The sequence below is a fragment of the Salvelinus alpinus genome, chromosome 15 (assembly GCF_045679555.1).
Source record: "Salvelinus alpinus chromosome 15, SLU_Salpinus.1, whole genome shotgun sequence".
In the NCBI taxonomy this organism is placed as follows: Eukaryota; Metazoa; Chordata; class Actinopteri; order Salmoniformes; family Salmonidae; genus Salvelinus; species Salvelinus alpinus.
In genome coordinates, this window is record NC_092100.1 from 34,619,822 (window position 1) to 34,639,914 (window position 20,093).

At 42.7% G+C, this 20,093-nt stretch overlaps 2 protein-coding genes and 1 pseudogene across 4 annotated transcripts in view; 2 read left to right on the top strand and 1 right to left on the bottom strand.

Annotated features, from left to right (window-relative positions):
* LOC139540499 (FERM domain-containing protein 4A-like) overlaps positions 1-1,284 on the bottom strand; it is a 260,292-nt gene extending 259,008 nt beyond the window's left edge. Inside the window, exon 1 of the mRNA XM_071344379.1 lies at positions 492-1,284. Within this exon, the coding sequence (XP_071200480.1) occupies positions 492-536 (45 nt within the window). The 5' untranslated portion in view covers positions 537-1,284. The remainder of the gene's footprint in view (positions 1-491) is intronic.
* A 3,250-nt stretch (positions 1,285-4,534) lies between these two features.
* Positions 4,535-20,093, top strand: part of LOC139540501 (receptor-interacting serine/threonine-protein kinase 3-like) — a 35,700-nt gene continuing 20,141 nt past the window's right edge. For all 3 annotated transcript variants that reach the window (XM_071344385.1, XM_071344386.1, XM_071344387.1), the window contains exons 1-3: positions 4,535-4,639; positions 19,388-19,556; positions 19,743-20,073. In XM_071344385.1, the coding sequence (XP_071200486.1) occupies positions 19,405-19,556; positions 19,743-20,073 (483 nt within the window). In that variant the 5' untranslated portion in view covers positions 4,535-4,639; positions 19,388-19,404. The remainder of the gene's footprint in view (positions 4,640-19,387; positions 19,557-19,742; positions 20,074-20,093) is intronic.
* On the top strand, positions 14,189-16,487 carry LOC139539318 (rab-like protein 2A; annotated as a pseudogene).

Genomic DNA, 20,093 nt, shown 5'->3' on the forward strand with positions numbered 1-20,093 from the left:
TAGTCTACTATGTCTCATAACCAACCCACTGCAGAGAGATCCCTGTGAGCACGTGGAACATTTAGACAAAGCAAGGGACCATACTGTAGTACACATCATAGGCTGAAGCACGGACATTTTTCATGAAATGAAGCATTGTTTGATAATAATATTGTATTACATAACTACTGATTTCTATATTATAGAGATGGAAGATTTGTGGAGGGGTGTATAGTAGTGTGTAGTATCTCATGCAACACCACCCCTCATGGGGTGACAGCTTATCACATGCTTCAGTCGCTGTGTGTGTGTAAATGTGTGGTTGTGTCTGTGTGTGTGTGTGTGTCTGTGTGTGTGTGTGTGTGTGTGTGTGTGTGTGTGTGTGTGTGTGTGTGTGTGTGTGTGTGTGTGTGTGTGTGTGTGTGTGTGTGTGTGTGTGTGTGTGTGTGTGTGTGTGTGTGTGTGTGTGTGTGTGTGTGTATATATGAAGAACCAGGACCTATCCCACTCACCATAAGCAGACAGACGGCTGATTCGGGCATGAGTTGGACTGCCATGATGGGGCCCTGTAGACTGACTGAAGTAAACCAGGTAAAATGACCAAACTGCCTCAACTAGAGACCTCCTGTCCTCCTCTTCTTCTTCCTCACAGACCAGTCTTCACCTGGTTAGCACACCCCCCCATTCTCACCACGACCCCCTCGAGACCATCTCCAACTCGTCAGACTGAGGGAACACCGCTACCTCTCCTTCACACTTCACTCGTTTTATAACTCTCTTTTTGTCCTGCTTGTCTTTGATCTCAGTATCCTTTTTGTGTCCTTTTCAGTCTTGACCCTCCTCCTGTAGACCCCTCGCCACCCTGCCAAAACCTCCTGGGATCCTTGTACCTCAGGAGTACGCCCTCTTCCCTCCTTTCCTCCCCTCTTATCTCCCTTCGTTTCTCACAACACAAAACATGAAAGGCAGAAATATGCTCCTCTCTTCTTGATCTCTTCTTTTGTTCCTCTTCAGTCCACAGTTGTCTCTGTCTGTCTGTTCTGTCCTGGGACTGCCGTCTCTGCTCCAGAGGACCCCCTCTCTGGATGTGATATTCCCCCACCTAAAGTGCTCCTTGAAGGGGTAGTAGCAGGAGCTCACAGTCTCTCTGTCAAACAGAGACCCAGGATACTGCAGCAGAGACGGAGCTCACACACACTCAATGATCCCTGCCTCATATCACAAAGCATGACACGAGCAGAAAAAGACTGAGGGAATGTGAGGGAGAGAGATAGAGATACATATAGAGGGAGATGAATAGGGAAGCAGCGAGTCACCGGTTAGAGATTTCCTTGCTGAGCAGAAAGGGTGGGGGAGAAAGAGAGAGAGAGAAAACAGACGTCGCCTATCAACAATGGCAGAGAGTAGATCAGATGGTGCAAAGGAGCATGGGAGTTGGGCAAACACACCTCAGCTTGCTTAATGAATGGGGTGTGTTCATGGTTGTATTAGTGCATGGGTGCGAGTGTTTGTGTAACCCCCACTCTAGCCACAGAGTATCAACAAGCAACTGTGTTCCAGACAGCTTTTTAGAGATGACTGACAGCAGCATGGCAGATAAATAATTCAGATAAAATCACTGTCTAAGCATGGCTTTTGTTCTCTGTATGTGTGTGTGTGTTTGTGGAGGGGGTGAGAGTAGAGAGAAATTTATCCAAACATGTAATTACACAGCCGGTCGGTCCCCCATAGTCTCTCTCTCTCTCTCTCTCTCTCTCTCTCTCTCTCTCTCTCTCTCTCTCTCTCTCTCTCTCTCTCTCTCTCTCTCTCTCTCTCTCTCTCTCTCTCTCTCTCTCTCTCTCTCTCTCTCTCTCTCTCTCTCTCTCTCTCTCTCTCTCTCTCTCTCTCTCTCTCTCTCTCTCTCTCTCTCTCTCTCTCTCTCTCTCTCTCTCTCTCTCTCTCTCTCTCTCTCTCTCTCTCTCTCTCTCTCTCTCTCTCTCTCTCTCTCTCTCTCTCTCTCTCTCTCTCTCTCTCTCTCTCTCTCTCTCTCTCTCTCTCTCTCTCAGCTAATTGGACCTCTAGAGGGCTTTTGAGAGACAAATCCTGATGACATCACTGCTACTGATGGATCACTACAGTAACCACACGTGACACAACCATTGAATGAACCAGAGGACAAAAAGTATTATGTTTCCACCTCATTTTTTAATGTTGCTATAGGAAGAGCCAAACAATGGAAGTGATGGGTTCCACTTCTGCTTTACTTCCGTAATGCAGTAAACTTTATTTAAAAAATGTATATTTATTTCATTCAATTTTGCTAACGTTAGCTAGACCTACTAGTTGTTTGGTTGTGATAACATTAGTTGTCACAACTGATTTTGTGTTGTTGCTACTCCTCCCACGTCCAGGATCCTTTCCCATTCAGGATGTCCTCCCATGTCCAGTCCTCCTTACCACGCTGCTTGATCCGTTTGTGGTGGGTAGTTCTGTCACGAACGTCGTCAGGGAAATGACCGGACCAAGGTGCAGCGTGGTCAGCGTACATTTCACTTTATTTTAAACGTCGCCAACAAAAACAAGAAACAACAAAAACGAACGTGAAGCTTACTAGGGCTATACAGGCCACTAACAAAGTCAACTACCTACAACTAAGGTGGAAAAATAGGCTGCCTAAGTATGATTCCCAATCAGAGACAATGATAGACAGCTGTCCCTGATTGAGAACCATATCCGGCCAAAACATAGAAACAGAAAACATAGAAATAAAGAAACTAGAATGCCCACCCTAGTCACACCCTGGCCTATCCAAAATAGAGAATTAAAGCCTCTCTATGGCCAGGGCGTCACACATTTGTTACATCACAAAACTGGAGAGCAAATTTTGCAGGTAAGAAAGTGATATGACCTGTAGCATGGTCAAGCAAGTAAATTTTTTTTTTGACAGTTTACTAGAAAACTACTGATATAGAACCACAGAGTTATCGCAAGTCAGAACAAAGACAACATTAGCACGGCCTCCGCTATTCCAGCACCATTTAAACTTTTAAACATAATCAAATCAACAAGACATTATGCTTAGTTTAATACACTGAAAACAAACTTGAAGATACCAAAAAAAATGTCCAATCAATGTTTCTAAATACAGTATCATATGTCTGTCCATGGTACTGATTTCTGTGTGTTTGTGTGTGTGCGTGTGCATGCTGGCTCACCATAAAAGTTGACTCATCCTACTTGTAGACTAGTTGAACACCAATACCATCCTCCTCTCCTTCATGTTGGCAAAACGGTATATATCTCTGTCATACAGTACGCTTTTAGTTTTTGTTTTCATAGGCTACCTAGCTAAAATGCTTGCTAGCCTAACTTCCTTGCATTGGCAAAAATGTACCAGCTAAGTTAACTAGCTAGGTAACGTGAGAGTACTAGGCTACATCTAGGCTACATATTGATCTTCAATAGTCTCAGGCTAGTGGCACAACACATTAATTTATGGTTGAATCAGAATTGCCATCATAATCATTGGCCTGTACAGATAATTAAGTAAAAACCACAAGTCCAAATCCACATCTCCCTCCATGGGTTATGAAAGGGCCAATTTAGCAAGCTGGCTACTGCAGGACATCAACACAAGCAGATCAGAAACGGACATGTTTCTCTGACAACCATGACATTTTGTTTAGGATGTGATTTTATTGGTGTGACGCCAAATCCAAACTACCCTCCCTTTGGGGGAGTTTTGTTGCGAAAGGACAACCTACAGTTGAGCTCAGCACAACGCTAATTGGAAAATTATTTTATTTTATTTTTAATCAAGGGAGGCCAAATGCTTAATGGCATCAATCAATCAAATGCTATGGCAGCAACATGTCATACTCTGTTGTTCCAGACAGCATCAGATACATGGGCTTCACTTACTGAGACAGAGTGCTGTTTTCCTCGCTCAGATGTTTTCTCAGAAGAGATTCAGCCACTTGCGAATTGACGGAAAATTATCAATACAGAAAGACGGGATAAATTATTTTGACAATTTGTATTTTTTTATTGGTCAAATTTTTGGGAAGCCTGGCTTCTCTTGGTATCCATGAATACCCGCCACTACCCAAATGGGTCCTAAAATTCTAAATCAAATAGTTAAATGATCATTGGTATGACCATCTTATGTTAGTTTAGTAGAGGTTCTGGAGGCAAAGAAATATCCAAGGGCCACAGTTGGAGAATCCCAGAACTTGGTCACATCTTGTGGTCACCAGGTCTCTTAATCTACAAATAGAGGCCATCTCCATGCCAATAGGGCTCTTTGGAAGGGTTTACCAGAAAAAAAGCCTTCATTTAGATCATACAATAATCTAAATGCCTTGAATTGGAACCAGGTGCTATCGATATATGATACAAAAATAAAGGTCTTTAGCTACACACACCAGCAGTGGGTTGAGTGTAAGAATAAGGCTATAACGTAACAAAATATTACAAAAACATGTAGGCAATGTACATTCCACATGCTAACTACACTCCATGCTGTCAAGTAAGTACTGAAACTTTTACTCCACCTCTCAGATCCAGATACAGGGGTGGAGACTACAATGCAATGAAAATGAAAGTAAAATTCTTCAAGTGAACAATACATTTAAGAGCAACGGGGATTGGGCATATAATCTGTCTAACACAAGAATACACGGTAAGAAACTACAAGTGTTATGATTCAAATAAATTATATTTGGAGTTATGAGATCTTTACTTAAAGATTTCAGCTGCTACTTAATTTAACGAATAAGAGTGTTAAGAATGTTAGATAAGTTATCATTATCAAGAGGTGAGTTTCTGCTCAGTAAAACACACTTTCCCAGGGTAAACTAAATCAAAAAGTGTCAAGGAATGCTTTAATCAGTCTGATTTGTGTTTGCTGATATCTGAGTATTCATTCTGGTACAGTTAAAACAAAAGTTTTAGAACCACAGGAAATCAGATCCCACCCTGTGCCTAGAGGCATGGTTGATCCTTAGTGCAGAGCTAACTATGTCTGGTGAGAGCACATGGCGAATGAGTCTGTGCTAATATAAATATCTAAGGAAAAGCCTGCTGGGCTTTGCCACTTGCTGTGCCCCTTTAGTTTTCTCTTTGGTTCATATGTTTGTAATTTTAATGAGCATACTTTTTTTATAAAAGAGGAATGGAAATAGAGAAACTGTTAAACTGTTAGTGAAAGCAAAGTATGATGAACTGAACTATGAATACGCATTTCTTATGAACTGTCACTCAGTCAAATCGTATAAATTGTTACATGTTGGGTTATATATTGTTTCAGTGTATAAAGTAATCTGTAACGGCGCTTTGTTCCACGATGCTTTATGCTAGAAACCACCTTTAAAATACCCTGGAAAGACTCTGATGCATATGGGGATATCATTGTTCTATGACATTCAGAGGCTGAGCTACAACCTTCTATAGCCAAGGACACAAAGCATAAACTTTGCTTGGGAACGAATCTAATTCTGTCACTATCAATTGATTAAGCTATTCACTTTCTGTAATAAAATATGTTTAAAACCTGACAGCTTTTAGGGAAATACTTCTGACGTTCTCTCGTTGGGTTAAGCCACGGAAGAAGAGTAGCCAGCAGTTAAAGCTTACATTTTTCTGTGTCGGTAGGTCTACTCTGTCTGGGGTGGAAAGGTAGGTCTACTCTGTCTGGGGTGGAAAGGTAGTCCTACTCTGTCTGGGGTGGAAAGGTAGGCCTACTCTGTCTGGGGTGGAAAGGTAGGTCTATTCTGTCTGGGGTGGAAAGGTAGTCCTACTCTGTCTGGGGTGGAAAGGTAGGCCTACTCTGTCTGGGGTGGAAAGGTAGGTCTATTCTGTCTGGGGTGGAAATGTAGACCTATTCTGTCTGGGGTGGAAAGGTAGGCCTATTCTGTCTGGGGTGGAAATGTAGGCCTATTCTGTCTGGGGTGGAAAGGTAGGCCTAGTCTGTCTGTGGTGGAAAGGTAGGCCTATTCTGTCTGGGGTGGAAATGTAGGCCTATTCTGTCTGGGGTGGAAAGGTAGGTCTACTCTGTCTGGGGTGGAAATGTAGGCATATTCTGTCTGGGGTGGAAAGGTAGGCCTAGTCTGTCTGGGGTGGAAATGTAGTCCTATTCTGTCTGGGGTGGAAAGGTATGCCTATTCTGTCTGGGGTGGAAAGGTAGACCTATTCTGTCTGGGGTGGAAAGGTAGGCCTATTCTGTCTGGATAGGAAAGGTAGGCCTATTCTGTCTGGGGTGGAAAGGTAGGCCTATTCTGTCTGTGGTGTAAAGGTAGGCCTACTCTGTCTGGGGTGGAAAGGTAGGCCTACTCTGTCTGGGGTGGAAAGGTAGGCTTATTCTGTCTGGGGTGGAAAGGTAGGCCTACTCTGTCTGGGGTGGAACGGTAGGCCTACGCTGTCTGGGGTGGAAAGGTAGGCTTACTCTGTCTGGGGTGGAATGGTAGGCCTATTCTGTCTGGGGTGGAAAGGTAGGCTTACTCTGGCTGGGGTGGAAAGGTAGGCTTACTCTGTCTGGGGTGGAATGGTAGGCCTATTCTGGCTGGGGTGGAAAGGTAGGCTTACTCTGTCTGGGGTGGAAAGGTAGGCTTACTCTGTCTGGGGTGGAAAGGTAGGCCTACTCTGTCTGGGGTGGAAAGGCAAGCCTATTCTGTCTGGGGTGGAAAGGTAGACCTATTCTGTCTCGGGTGGAAAGATTTGGCATTGGAGAAACATGATGAGATTAACACATATGCCTATCTGTCCATTTCTTGCCTGTATTTTCAGTAATTTGTGTGGTATAAAATAAAGATTATGATGACATGTAAAATGCCGAATTGCATGACATTTTTGTAAAAGGCCATTTTTTCTCTGACCTGCAAATATGTTGATAGTTTAATGCAATGATTTTACTATAAAGGAAATCTTTCCACCCCTACTTGTCCACGGTGGTCTGCAAACCCACAACCTTCTGGACGGCAGCCATGTGAGCTATCAAAATTCCAGCGTCGACATTTAACCCTTACAGGACGAAGAACATTTTGTAACGCTTCATGTCTAAGGCTCTGATCTGTCCAATAATTGAGGGTAAATGGTAGACATGTTCTCTGCTATCCACTTTGTATTCATTATTTTGGGGGGTATAGGGGAGGGCCACTTGATTTTTTTGAAGTGTTCAGGGTACCTCTAGTTAGAAAATATTTTGCTGATGTGAGGGCCATCCATTTTAATTTTAAAGAGTTCCGTTTTTCTCCATGTAAACCTTATTATAAACAACATTAAAAACGTTACCAGTCTGGAGGTTGCTGATGCTACTAGGCAGGGGACAGTGGATGAGATGGAGGAAAGATACACCCCAGGAGGGGCTATGAAGATGTCACTGGCTATCCTGACGAAACGTTTCTGACAGTCTGCAAAATAGGTGATAAAACTGTACAGTTGAAGTCGGAAGTTTACATACACTTAGGTTGGAGTCATTAAAACTCGTTTTTCAACCACTCCACATATTTCTTGTGAACAAACTATAGTTTTGGCAAGTCGGTTAGGACATCTACTTTGTGCACGACACAAGTAATTTTTCCAACAATTGATTACAGACAGATTATTTCACTTATAATTCACTGTATCACAATTCCAGTGGGTCAAAAGTTTACATACACTAAGTTGACCATACCTTTAAACAGCTTGGAAAATTCCAGAAAATGATGTCAAGGCTTTAGAAGCTTCTGATAGGCTCATTGACATAATTTGAGTCAATTGGAGGTGTACCTGTCGATTTATTTCAAGGCCTACCTTCAAACTCAGTGCCTCTTTGCTTGACATCATGGGAAAATCCCAAAAAATCAGCCAAGACCTCAAAAACAAAATTGCAGACCTCCACAAGTCTGGTTCATCCTTGGGAGCAATTTACAAACGCCTGAAGGTACCACGTTCATCTGTACAAACAATAGTACGCAAGTATAAACACCATGGGACCACGCAGCCGCCATACCACTCAGGAAGGAGACGCGTTCTGTCTCCTAGAGATTAACGTACTTTGGTGCGAAAAGTGCAAATCAATCCCAGAACAACAGCAAAGGACCTTGTGAAGATGCGGGAGTAAACAGGTACAAAAGTATCTATATCCACAGTAAAACGAGTACTATATCGACATAACCTGATAGGCCGCTCAGCAAGGAAGAAGCCACTGCTCCAAAACCGCCATAAAAAAGTCAGACTACGGTTTGCAACTGCACATGGGTTCAAAGATCATACTTTTTTGGAGAAATGTCCTCTGGTCTGATGAAACAAAAATAGAACTGTTTGGCCATAATGACCATCGTTATGTTTGGAGGAAAAAGGGGGATGCTTGCAAGCCAAGAACACCATCCACGAAGCATGGGGGTGGCAGCATCATGTTGTGGGGGTGCTTTGCTGCAGGAAGGACTGGTGCACTTCACAAAATAGATGGCATCATGCGGTAGGAAGATTATGTGGATATATTGAAGCAACATCTCAAGACATCAGTCAGGAAGTTAAAGCTTGGTCGCAAATGGGTTTCCAAATGGACAATGACCCCAAGCATACTTCCAAATTGTGGCAAAATGGCTTAAGGACAACAACGTCAAGGTATTGGAGTGGCCATCACAAAGCCCTGACCTCAATCCTATAGAAAATTTGTGGGCAGAACTGAAAAGGCGTGTGCGAGCAAGGAGGCCGACAAACCTGACTCAGTTACACCAGCTCAGTCAGGAGGAATGGGCCAAAATCCACCCAACTTATTGTGGGAAGCTTGTGGAAGGCTACCCGAAATGTTTGACCCAAGTTAAACAATTTAAAGGCAATGCAACCAAATACTAATTGAGTGTATGTAAACGTCTGACCCGCTGGGAATGTGATGAAAGAAATAAAAGCTGAAATAAATAATTCTCTCTACAATTATTCTGACATTTCACATTCTTAAAATAAAGTGGTGATCCTAACTGACCTAAGACAGGGAATTTTTACAGGGATTAAATGTCAGGAATTGTGGTACAACTGATTTAAACGTATTTGGCTAAAGTGTATGTAAACTTTCGACATCAACTGTACATTGAGGCAAATGCCAGATGGGCTGGTCCAGTTTTAGCCTAGTGGTCCTGTCTAATTGGGGTTTTAATCGCCAAATTATCGGGCTAATAATGGGTAGTGCTGAGAAATTAATGGTTTTTAAGGTTGGTTCGGTTTCAGTTCCATTATTAAAACATTATCACAATTTCAGATTTTGGTTTCGATAGCTTTTTAAAACATTAACTGCATTATGAATTATGTGGGTTGAATGCTGTTACAACAAAAATACATTTACTAAAAGTCCCATGATGGTAGTGACTGCCTGTCACGGCCGTTTATTAAAGGAGTGGACCAAGGCGCATCGTTTTGAGCGTACATACTTGTTTAATATAAGAATTTGCCACCAAAACAATAAACGAAACGTGAAGCCAACATAGTGCTCACAGGCAGCTAAACATGGACAACTACCCACCAAACCAACATGGAAAATGGCAACCTAAATAGGCTCCCCAATCAGAGACAACGATAAACAGCTGTCTCTGATTGGGAACCCACTCAGGCCACCATAAACCTACAACCCCTAGACAATACAAAATCCCCATAGATAACAAAAAACCCTAGACAAGCCTAAACCCCTAGACAATACAAAAACTAAACAAACCACCCCTTGTCACACCCTGACCTAACCAAATAATAAAGAAAGCAAATATAACTAAAGTCAGGGCGTGAAACTGCCCATGACTGCTTAACACTTATTAACCATCAGCTCTTCAATTACTTTACTTTAATAAAATATGTGTTGTGTATATAACATTGTGTATATAACATTTGTTTTATGACATTACATTCCAAGTCATCATCTCATCTCTATAAAGCTGTTGCCTATGCTGTCTGACAAAATCACAATTTTAGTAGTTGTTCAAAGTAAATAAGCTATACTTTTATTACTGCTGAATAGAAACGATCAATCACTTAGATCATGTATTTTCAGGTGGAGATACAGTGCATTTTTCTCATCGATCTACACACAATACCCAAAATGAAAAAGCAAACGGAAATATTACATTTACATAAGTATTCAGACCCTTTACTCAGTACTTTGTTGAAGCACCTTTGGCAGTGATTACAGCCTTGAGTCTTCTTGGGTATGAAGCTACAAGCTTGGCACACCTGTATTTGGGGTGTTTCTCCCATTTTTCTCTGCACATCCTCTCGAGCTCTCTCAGGTTGGATGGGGAGCGTCGCTGCACAGCTTTTTTCAGGTTTCTCCAGAGAAACCTGGCCACTCAAGGACATTCAGAGACTTGTCCCGAAGCCACTCCTGCATTGTCTTGGTTGTGTGCTTGGGGTTGTTGTCCTGTTGGAAGGCAAACCTTTACCCCAGGATGAGGTGCAGGTTTTCATCAAGGATCTCTCTGTACTTTGCTCTGTTCATTTTTCCCTCAAACCTGACTAGTCTTCCCGTCCCTGCCACTGAAAAACATCCCCACAGAATGATGCTGCCACCACCATGCTTCACCGTTGGGATGGTGCCAGGTTTCCTCCAGATGTGACGCTTGGCATTCAGGCCAAAGAGTTCAATCTTGGTTTCATCAGACCAGAGAATCTTGTTTCTCATGGTCTGAGAGTCCTTTACGTGCAATTTGGCAAACTCCACGCAGGCTCTCATATGACTTTTACTGAGGAGTGGCTTCCATCTGGCCACTCCACCATAAAGGCCTGATTGGTGGAGTGGTGCAAAGATTGATGTCCTTCTGGAAGGTTCTCCCATATCCACAGAGGAACTCTGAGCTTTGTCAGAGTGATCATCGGGTTCTTGGTCACCTTCTTGACCAAGGCCCTTCTCCCTCGATTGCTCAGTTTGACCGGGTGGCCAGCTCTAGGAAGAGTCTTGGTGGGTCCAAATTTCTTCCATTTAAGAATAATGGAGGCCACTGTGTTCTTGGGGACCTTCAATGCAGCAGACATTTTTTCCGTACCCTTCCCCAGATCTGTGCCTCAACACAGTCTTGTCTCGGAGCTCTACCGACAATTCCTTCGACATGGCTTGGTTTTTGCTCTGAGATGCACTGTCAACTGTGGGACATAATATATACAGGTGTGTGCCTTTCCAAATAATGTCCAATTTATTGAATATACCACAGGTGGAATTCAATCAAGTTGGAGAAACATCTCAAGAATGGAATGGAAACAGGATGCACCAATTTAGAGTCTCATAGCAGAGCGTCTGAATACTTTTCCTAATTTCCAAAAATAAAAAATAAACAGTTTTCAGTTAATTATTATTGGGTATTTTGTGTAGATTGATGAGGAAAATTTTGTATTCAATCTATTTTAAAATAATGCTGTAACTGAAAAAGTAAAGGAATCTGAATAATTTCCAAATGCACTGTACCTTGCGAAGAAACTGCTCTCTATGTATCCCACCTTGATAGCGCAATCTTCTGTCCATTATGTAGCAAACGTAAAAGAAACACAGACTGGACAAGTAGCCGCAAAATGGATTATTGTCATTATAGTTCATTATCACGTTTTCTGTGCTAAACTATGTATAACATTGGCCTGTTGAAAGTACAATTCCCCTCTACATGGAACAGGTCATGATCTGATTTATTTCTAGAGGAACTGCAGCGCGATGTGTGCATTGAGCTCACCGAGAAAAAAAGATAACGAAATGAAATTCAAATCATTTAACCAAGATCAGTCAATTAACCAACATTCCAATTAATCACTCATCACTAATAATGGGTGCTTTAAGGGAAAAAAATTGCCGGTGCGGGAGCCTCAAGGGAAAAAATGGGCAGGTGTGGGGGCCTCAATGCAAAAAATGGGAAGGTGTGTTAGAAATGCCAGGGCCGATTCTTGGTCCCAGTCCACCCCTGCATCAAATCAAATCAAATTTGATTTGTCACGTGCGCCGAATATAACATGTGTAGATATTACCGTGAAATGCTTACTTTCAAGCTCTTAACCAACATTGCAGTTTTGAGAAAAAAAAGAGTTAAGAAAAATATTTACTAAATTAACTAAAGTAAAAAATAAAAGAACAACAATAACGAGGCTATATACTGGCTGTTCAGCAGTCTTATGGCTTGGGGGTAGAAGCTGTTAAGAAGCCTTTTGGACCTAGACTTGGTGCTCTGGTACCACTTGCCGTGCGGCAGCAGAGAGAAAGGTCTATGACTAGGGTGGCTGTAGTCTTTGGCAATTTTTAGGGCCTTTCTCTGACACCGCCTGGTATAGAGGTCCTGGGTGGCAGGAAACTTGGCCCCAATGATGTACTGGAACCTATGCACTACCCTCTGTAGCGCCTTGAGGTCAGAGGCCGAGCTGTTGCCATACCAGGCGGTGATACAGCCAATCAGGATGCTCTCGATGGTGCAGTTGTAGAACTTTTTGAGGATCCCAATACAAATATTTGCATTTTCCTGAGGGGGAATAGGTGTTGACGTGCCCTGTTCACGACTGTCTTGGTGTGTTTGGACCATGTTTGGACCATGATAGTTTGATGTGGACACCAAGGAACTTGAAGCTCTCAACCTGCTCCACTACAGCCCCATTGATGAAAATGTGGGCATGCTCCGACACCTTTTCCTGTAGTGCACGATCATCTCCTTTGTCTTGATCATGTTGTGGGAGAGGTTGGAGTCCTGGCACCACTTTTCCAGGTCTCTGACCTCCTCCCTATAGGCTGTCTCATCGTTGTCGGTGATCAAGCCTACCACCGTTGTGTCATCTGCAAACTTAAGGATGGTGTTGGAGTCATGGATGAACAGGCAGTACATGAGGGGACTAAGCACGTACCCTTGAGGGGCCGCCGTGTTGGGGATCAGCGAGGCAGATGTGTTGTTGCCTACCCTTACCCTGTTGGGGCAGTATGCAAATTGGAGTGGGTCTATGGTTTATGGGATGATGGTGTTGATGTGAGACATGACCAACTTTTCAAAACACTTCATGGCTACAGACAAGAGTGCTACAGGTCGGTAGTCATTTAGGCAGGTTACCTTGGTGTTCTTGGGCACAGGGACTATGGTGGTCTGCTTGAAGCATGTAGATATTACAGACTCGGCCAAGGACAGGTTAAAAATGTCAGTGAAGACACTTGCCAGTTGGTCAGTGCATGATCGGATTACACATCCTGGTAATCTGTCTGGCCCTGCGGCCTTGTGAATGCGATGTAGTCACATCGGCTACCACGAGTGTGATCACAGTCGTCCGGAACAGCTGGTGCTCTCATGCATGCTTCAGTGTTGCTTGCCTCGAAGCGCGATTAGAAGTAATTTAGGCTTGTATCACTGGGCAGCTCACAGCTGGGCTTCCCTTTGTAGTACAGCCGCGAGCATTGGCGCTAGTGTAGTAGGATTCAATCTTAGTCCTTTATTTACGCTTTGCCTGTTTGATAGTTCGTCTGAGGGTATAGCAGGATTTCTTATAAGCGTCCAGGTTGGAGTCCCGTTCCTCTACCCTTTAGCGGATGTTGCCTGTAATCCATGGCTTCTGGTTGGGGTATGTACGTACGGGTACTGTGGGGACAACGTCATCAATGCACTTATTGATGAAGCCGGTGACTGATGTGGTATACTCCTCAATGCCAACAGAAAAATCCTGGAACATGTTCCAGTCTGTGCCTGCAAAACTGTTCTGCAGCTTAGCATCGGCGTCCTTTGACCACTTCCGAATTGACCGAGTCACTGGTACTTCCTGCTTTAGTTTTAGCTTGTAAGCAGGAATCGGGAGGATAGAGTTAAGGTCAGATTTGCCAAATGGAGGATGAGGGAGAGCTTTGAAAGTGTCTCTGTGTGTGGGGTAAAGGTGGTCTAGAGTTTTTTTCTCTCCTCTTGTTGCACATGTAACATGCAAGTATAAATGAGGTAAAATGGATTTAAGTTTCCCTGCATTAAAGTCACCGGCCACTAGGAGCGTCACTTCTGGATGAGCATTTTCTTGCTTGCTTATGGCTTAAGTGTGGCTTAGTGCCAGCATCAGTTTTTGGTGCTGTATAGACAGCTACAAAAAATATGGATGAAAACTCTCTTGGTAAATAGTATTCTACCTCAGGCAAGCAAAACCTTGAGACGTCCTTAATATTTGATTTTGCACACCAGCTGTTATTGACAAATAGAAACAGACCACCACCCCTTGTCTTACCGGAGGCAGCCATTCTGTCTTGCCGATGCACAGAAAACCAGCCAGCTGTATGTTATCCATGTCGTCATTCAGCCACGACTCGGTGAAACATAAGATAGTAGAGTTTTTTATTTCCCATTGGTAGCAGAGTCTTGAAGCTCGTCCATTTTATTCTCCAATGATTGCACGTTAGCCAATAGGACAGATGGTTGAGGTGGGTTACCCTCTTGCCGACAAATTCTCACAAAACACCCGAACCTGCATGTGCCTATTTGTTTTTGCACATATAGTATCATATAGATCTTACTAAGATATCTTAGTTAATATAGTTTAGCAAAATGTATGATTATGAAAAACAAAACCCAGAAATATCTTATTTACATAAGTATTCAGACCTTTTGCTATGAGACTCGAAATTGATTTCTGCTGCAACCTGTTTCCATTGGTCGTCCTTGACATGTGTCTACAACTTGATTGGAGTACACCTGTGGTAAAATCAATTGATTGGACATGATTTGGAAAGGCACGCACCTGTATATATAAGGTCACACAGTTGACAGTGCATGTCAGCGCTAAAACTAAGCCATGAGATCAAAGGAATTGTCCGTAGAGCTCCAATACAGGATTGTGTCGAGGCACAGATCTGGGAAAGGGTACCAAAACATTTCTGCAGCATTGAAGGTCCCCAAGAACACAGTGGCCTCCATCATTATTAAATGGCATAAGTTTGAAACCACCAAGACTCCTCCTAGAGCTGGCCGCCCGACCAACCTGAGCAATCGGGGAGAAGGCCCTTGGTCAGGGAGGTGACTAAGAAACCAATGGTCACTCTGACAGAGTTATAGAGCTCCTCTATGGAGATGTAAGTACCTTCCAGAAGGACAACCATCTCCATCAATAAGGCCTTTATGGTAGAGTCACCAGACGGAAGCCACTCCTCAGTAAACAAAAAAAAAAAAAAAAAAAGTTTTTTTTTGAAAACTAGCGTTTTGCCAACGATAGCGTTTTTCTACTTATTTTGCTATACTACTGACCGCTAAAGCAGGTTGCTAGATATAGCATTATATCAGGGACATAGCAATATCCCCGACTGTGTGTTATGTAAGCTACCCTAACAAGTAGCCACTGCACTGGCTAGGCTAACGTTACTGTAGATAGCTAACCAACGTCGGGTTGAAAACATGCCCGTTTCGACAGCTAGCTAATAAGTTAACTTAGACATGACTTCGAATGGGTTTCGGTCATATTTTAAGTGAATGAATGCAAATATGTGTAGCTATATCTAGTTAGTTAGCTAACGTTAAGCGGTTACTTGCCGTTAATCACAGACTAAGTGCATTTATTTTGCTAGCTAACTTCTAGCCACGTACTTTACTGTAGCTAGCTAACGTTAGTTTACGTTCGCTAACTAGCTAAGCTGCTGTGAGACGCAGCTCATTTCCCCTTCCTAAAGGTAGAATGGCAGGCGACGCCAGTGGCATTCCTGAACTGGACCAAGATAAATATGATGCAGATGAAGAAGTCAAGATAATCTTCCTTGGAGACAGTGCAGTGGGAAAATCCAAGTTGATGGAGAGGTTTCTGATAGACGGATAGTCGTCCCCAACAGCTGTCAACCTATGCCCTGACGCTCTACAAATACACTACCACCATCGACAGCAAGGCTGTATTAGTAGCTGATATGAAGGTGACCCAGAGAAAATGTAACTTTGCCAAGAAGCAGGGGCTTCCTTTGTACTTTGTATCTGCTGCTGATGGGACCAATGTAGTCAAGATGTTCAAAGAAACAATCAAAATGGCAATGTCTTACAAGCAGAACTCTAGTGACTTCATGGATGAAGTAATGCGGGAGCTGGAGGCTCTGCTCTTCAAGGTTGCTCCCCACCCAAGCAAATGCTCAGAACTTTGAGCTGGAGCAGAAGAAGGAGTCGTCGTTAGAGATGGCTGAGGGACTGAAACCAGAGAGCCCTGAGTCTGTCTGTCTGGCTGGATGTTGATGTGGATACATTACCCTCACATTATGGACACATTATCTTTACATTATACTGGCATTGTGAATACGAGAGCTGTTTCTGACTGCACCGCAGCTATGGATGCTGTGGATATGTTATCCTAAATGTGTTGACATGATACCTCTTTACCATGGGAGAGCTGTGCTCCAGAGTCTGTAACTGATGCTGTGGATATGTTATCCTAAATGTGTTGACATGATACCTCTTTACCATGGGAGAGCTGTGCTCCAGAGTCTGTAACTGATGCTGTGGATATGTTATCCTAAATGTGTTGACATGATACCTCTTTACCATGGGAGAGCTGTGCTCCAGAGTCTGTAACTGATGTTGTGGATATGTTATATTCACATTATTCTCACATTGTGGACATGTCCAATTTGTAAGTCGCTCTGGATAAGAGCGTCTGCTAAATGACTTAAATGTAATGTAAATGTAATGTAAATGTAAAACGCACATGACAGCTCACTATGAGTTTGCCAAAAGGCACCTAATGGACTCTCAGACCATGAGAAACAAGATTCTCTGGTCTGATGAAACCAAGGTTGAACTCTTTGGCCTGAATGCCAAGCACCACGTCTGGAGGAAACCTGGCACCATCCCTATGGTGAAGCATGGTGGTGGCAGCATCATGCTGTGGCAATGTTTTTCAGAGGCAGGGACTGGGATACTAGTCAGGATAGAGGGAAAGATGAACAGAGCAAAGTACAGAGAGATCCTTGATGAAAACCTGCTCCTGAGCACATAGGACCTCAGACTGGGGCTTAGGTTCACCTTCCAACAGGAAAACAACCCTAAGCACATAGCCAAGACAATGGAGGAGTTTCTTCGGGACAAATCTCTGAATGTCCTTGAGTGGCCCAGCCAGAGCCCGGAATTGAACCTGATCGAACATCTCTGGAGAAACCTGATATTAGCTATACAGCAACGCTCCCCTTCCAGCCTGACAGAGCATGAGAGGATCTGCAGATAAGTAAGGGAGAAACTCCACAAATACAGGTGTGGCAAGCTTGTACCCAAGAAGACTTGAGGCTGTAATCACTGCCAATGGTACTTCAATAAAGTACCGAGTAAAGGGTCTGAATACTTAAGTAAATGTGATCATTTTTTTTCGTATTTTTTGTAAATCAGCAAACATTTTTAAAGCCTGTTTTGGCTTTGTCATTATTGGGTATTGGAGTCAAAAATACACAAAACTGAGTGATATATGCAGTGCCTTCAGAAAGTATTCAGACCTCTTAACTTCTTCCAAATTTAGGTTAGGTTATGGCCTTACTCTAAAATTGATTATATCGTTTTTTCCCCTCATTAATCTACACCCTACTACTTTCACAAAGATAGTAAAGCATCAACTCCATTCAAATTGCATTCAAAATGGATAATCCTGTTCTAGATTGACATAGACTTCAGTGAACCATCATTTTAGTCTGCTCTGTACTTGTACTGTAAGGCATTATATATTTTTAAATGTATCTGTATCTCATTAACCACGTTTCCATCCACAGTTTTTATGAGAGTAAAGTCATACGTATGTTTCGGTACAATTATAGCTATGACAACGAGAAATGGCGGTGGAAACGCCTTGAAGCGCAAATATTGATATAATGACCATCATATCGAAGTAAACTTGGAGTCACATGATGATATGGTGTGTGGTCCTCCCAATTCCTATTGGGAAACCATGTAGTTTATTAGGCTACACATTAAATAACTTATGATGAACAGGCATAGGGTGGTGAAAGTGCACGGAAACCTTGATGCCGCTTTACAGAAAATATTGAGGGTCTTATTCTGGAGATGATGATCGATGCTTGACTGCCATTTGACAAATAAAAATACTCTCACTCTTAATAATCTCATCATGTACACTAGCTTACCTGCACAGCCTTCCCGCACTGTATCTGTCTGCGAGCAGTTGGCTAGATCGTACCTGTCAAGACCAGAGTAGGCACAGTTTTTGTGAAAGAACTTTCGGTGGAGTTGAAAATGTGATGGAAACACATTGAACTTCACATTTTTTTCGGAACATGAAAACTTAAACGAAACCGAAAATTTTGTGTGCAGTATGTCATCACACACCGATTACTATCCACAACAAGTCTGTTTGGTGGAAACACCACTGGTGGAAAAATGGTCATCATTTCTTTATGCAGATTTGGGATATTCATGTGAAAATCTGTCTCCAAATGGATGGAAACTTAGCTTATATAGTACAATCAATAAATTGGATACTTTTCAAATAAAAACAGATGGCTAGTATAGTCTCAAATATTACACAATTATGCATGCTACACCATGCCACTGCATTCAATGCCATCTGGTGTAGAAAATGTGTCAAGTCCTGACTGTACAACTTCAACCTTTCTGACTCCACCCTCCTCTGATAAACAAAATGAGGTGGAAACACCTAAGATACTGAAGTGAGAGTAAAATAAATTAAGTGAAGATTCCATTTAAATACAGGAGAGTTACGGGGAACATAATTTCTTAAGCACGGTCACAGGTAAGGAAGTCATAGTATAATGAGTACAAGAAGCAATAGATACTCAGCTACTATCTAATCTTATACACATAATAAGAATGTTATCATTATCAGGAGGTAAGTTGATGCACAGTAACATAGTGGAGAGACTGTGCCATGGTAAACTAAATGATAACTCAACATTGATATGTACTGTAATGCAAAGCTGAATAACATGCTTGAATCATACATCTGATTTGTGTTTGCTGATTTTTGAGATGATTATTTCAAAGACAATATGAGCTTTAGAGAGGTAGGAAATAAGTCAGCTATTATCATATCACACAAACTGGTAGTCCAGGGCAAAGGTTGAATGTGACTGATGATGTGCAATCCTGTAAACTGCTTTATCAGAGGATAGGATGAACTTGGATGACTTGCACTGTTAAGGTACATTTAGAAATTTTTTTTCCAAAAGGGTTCTTCAGTTGTCCCTATTTTAGGTAGAACACTTTTAGGTAGAACACTTTTTGGTGGAACAGAAAATGGTTCTACCTGGACCCAAAGGGGTTATATCTGGAACCAAAAAGGGTTATTGAAAGGGTTCTCCTATCGGGACAGCCGAAGAACACCTACGTTCTTGATATCACCTTTTTTTCTAAGAGTGAATGGAAAAACCTTATAAAGGACAGTGTTAGCTACAGTAGTGTCTCAAAAAGGAGAACCAATACCATGTAACTTGATTAGATTTGATGTGACTTGACTTGATGTGGAACTTATTTGATGCAAACACTGAATGCCATTACAGATCATCTTGATTGACAGATGGACCGGTCCAGCCCGGCAGCAGTAATTGGAAACAACAGTCTGGAGAACTGGAAAGTGATTGGTGCAGGAGGGTTTGGACAAGTCCACAAAGCCAGACATGTGGATTGGGGATATGATGTGGCCATCAAGTTGCTAAAATGTGATGATGGGTAAATTGTCTATACTTTAAACACTTGATTGTATGACAATTAAATTAGTTTTATATTCCATTATAAACTGATTTGTCTTTCATGATGTGGTCAACCATTTAAGTGAAGACAATATTCCTGTTGCCCTCACTCTCTCTGTCCACCCCCTCCCGTGTCCTCTCCTTCCCACCCCTAACTTTATCCCAGCTCTAGCGCTTCCCTGCATAATGAGGCAGAAATGATGAGCAAGGGTGCAAGCCTCCATGTGATAAGGATTCTTGGAGTGTACAAGGATTGTCCCCCCACTTGCGGCCCTTCCATTCAGCTGGGTCTTGTGATGGAGTTCATGGAGAGGGGGACACTGGAATCCCTCCTGGACACCCTCTCTCTCCATCCACCTTGGCCCCACCCCCTTGCCTATCGCTTGGCCCACCAGATCGCTCTGGGGATGAACTTCCTCCATTGCCTCACCCCACCCCTTCTGCATCAAGACCTAAAGCCCAATAATGTGCTGCTGGATGACTGCCTTAATGCCAAGGCAAGTTCCAGGCTCCTGGT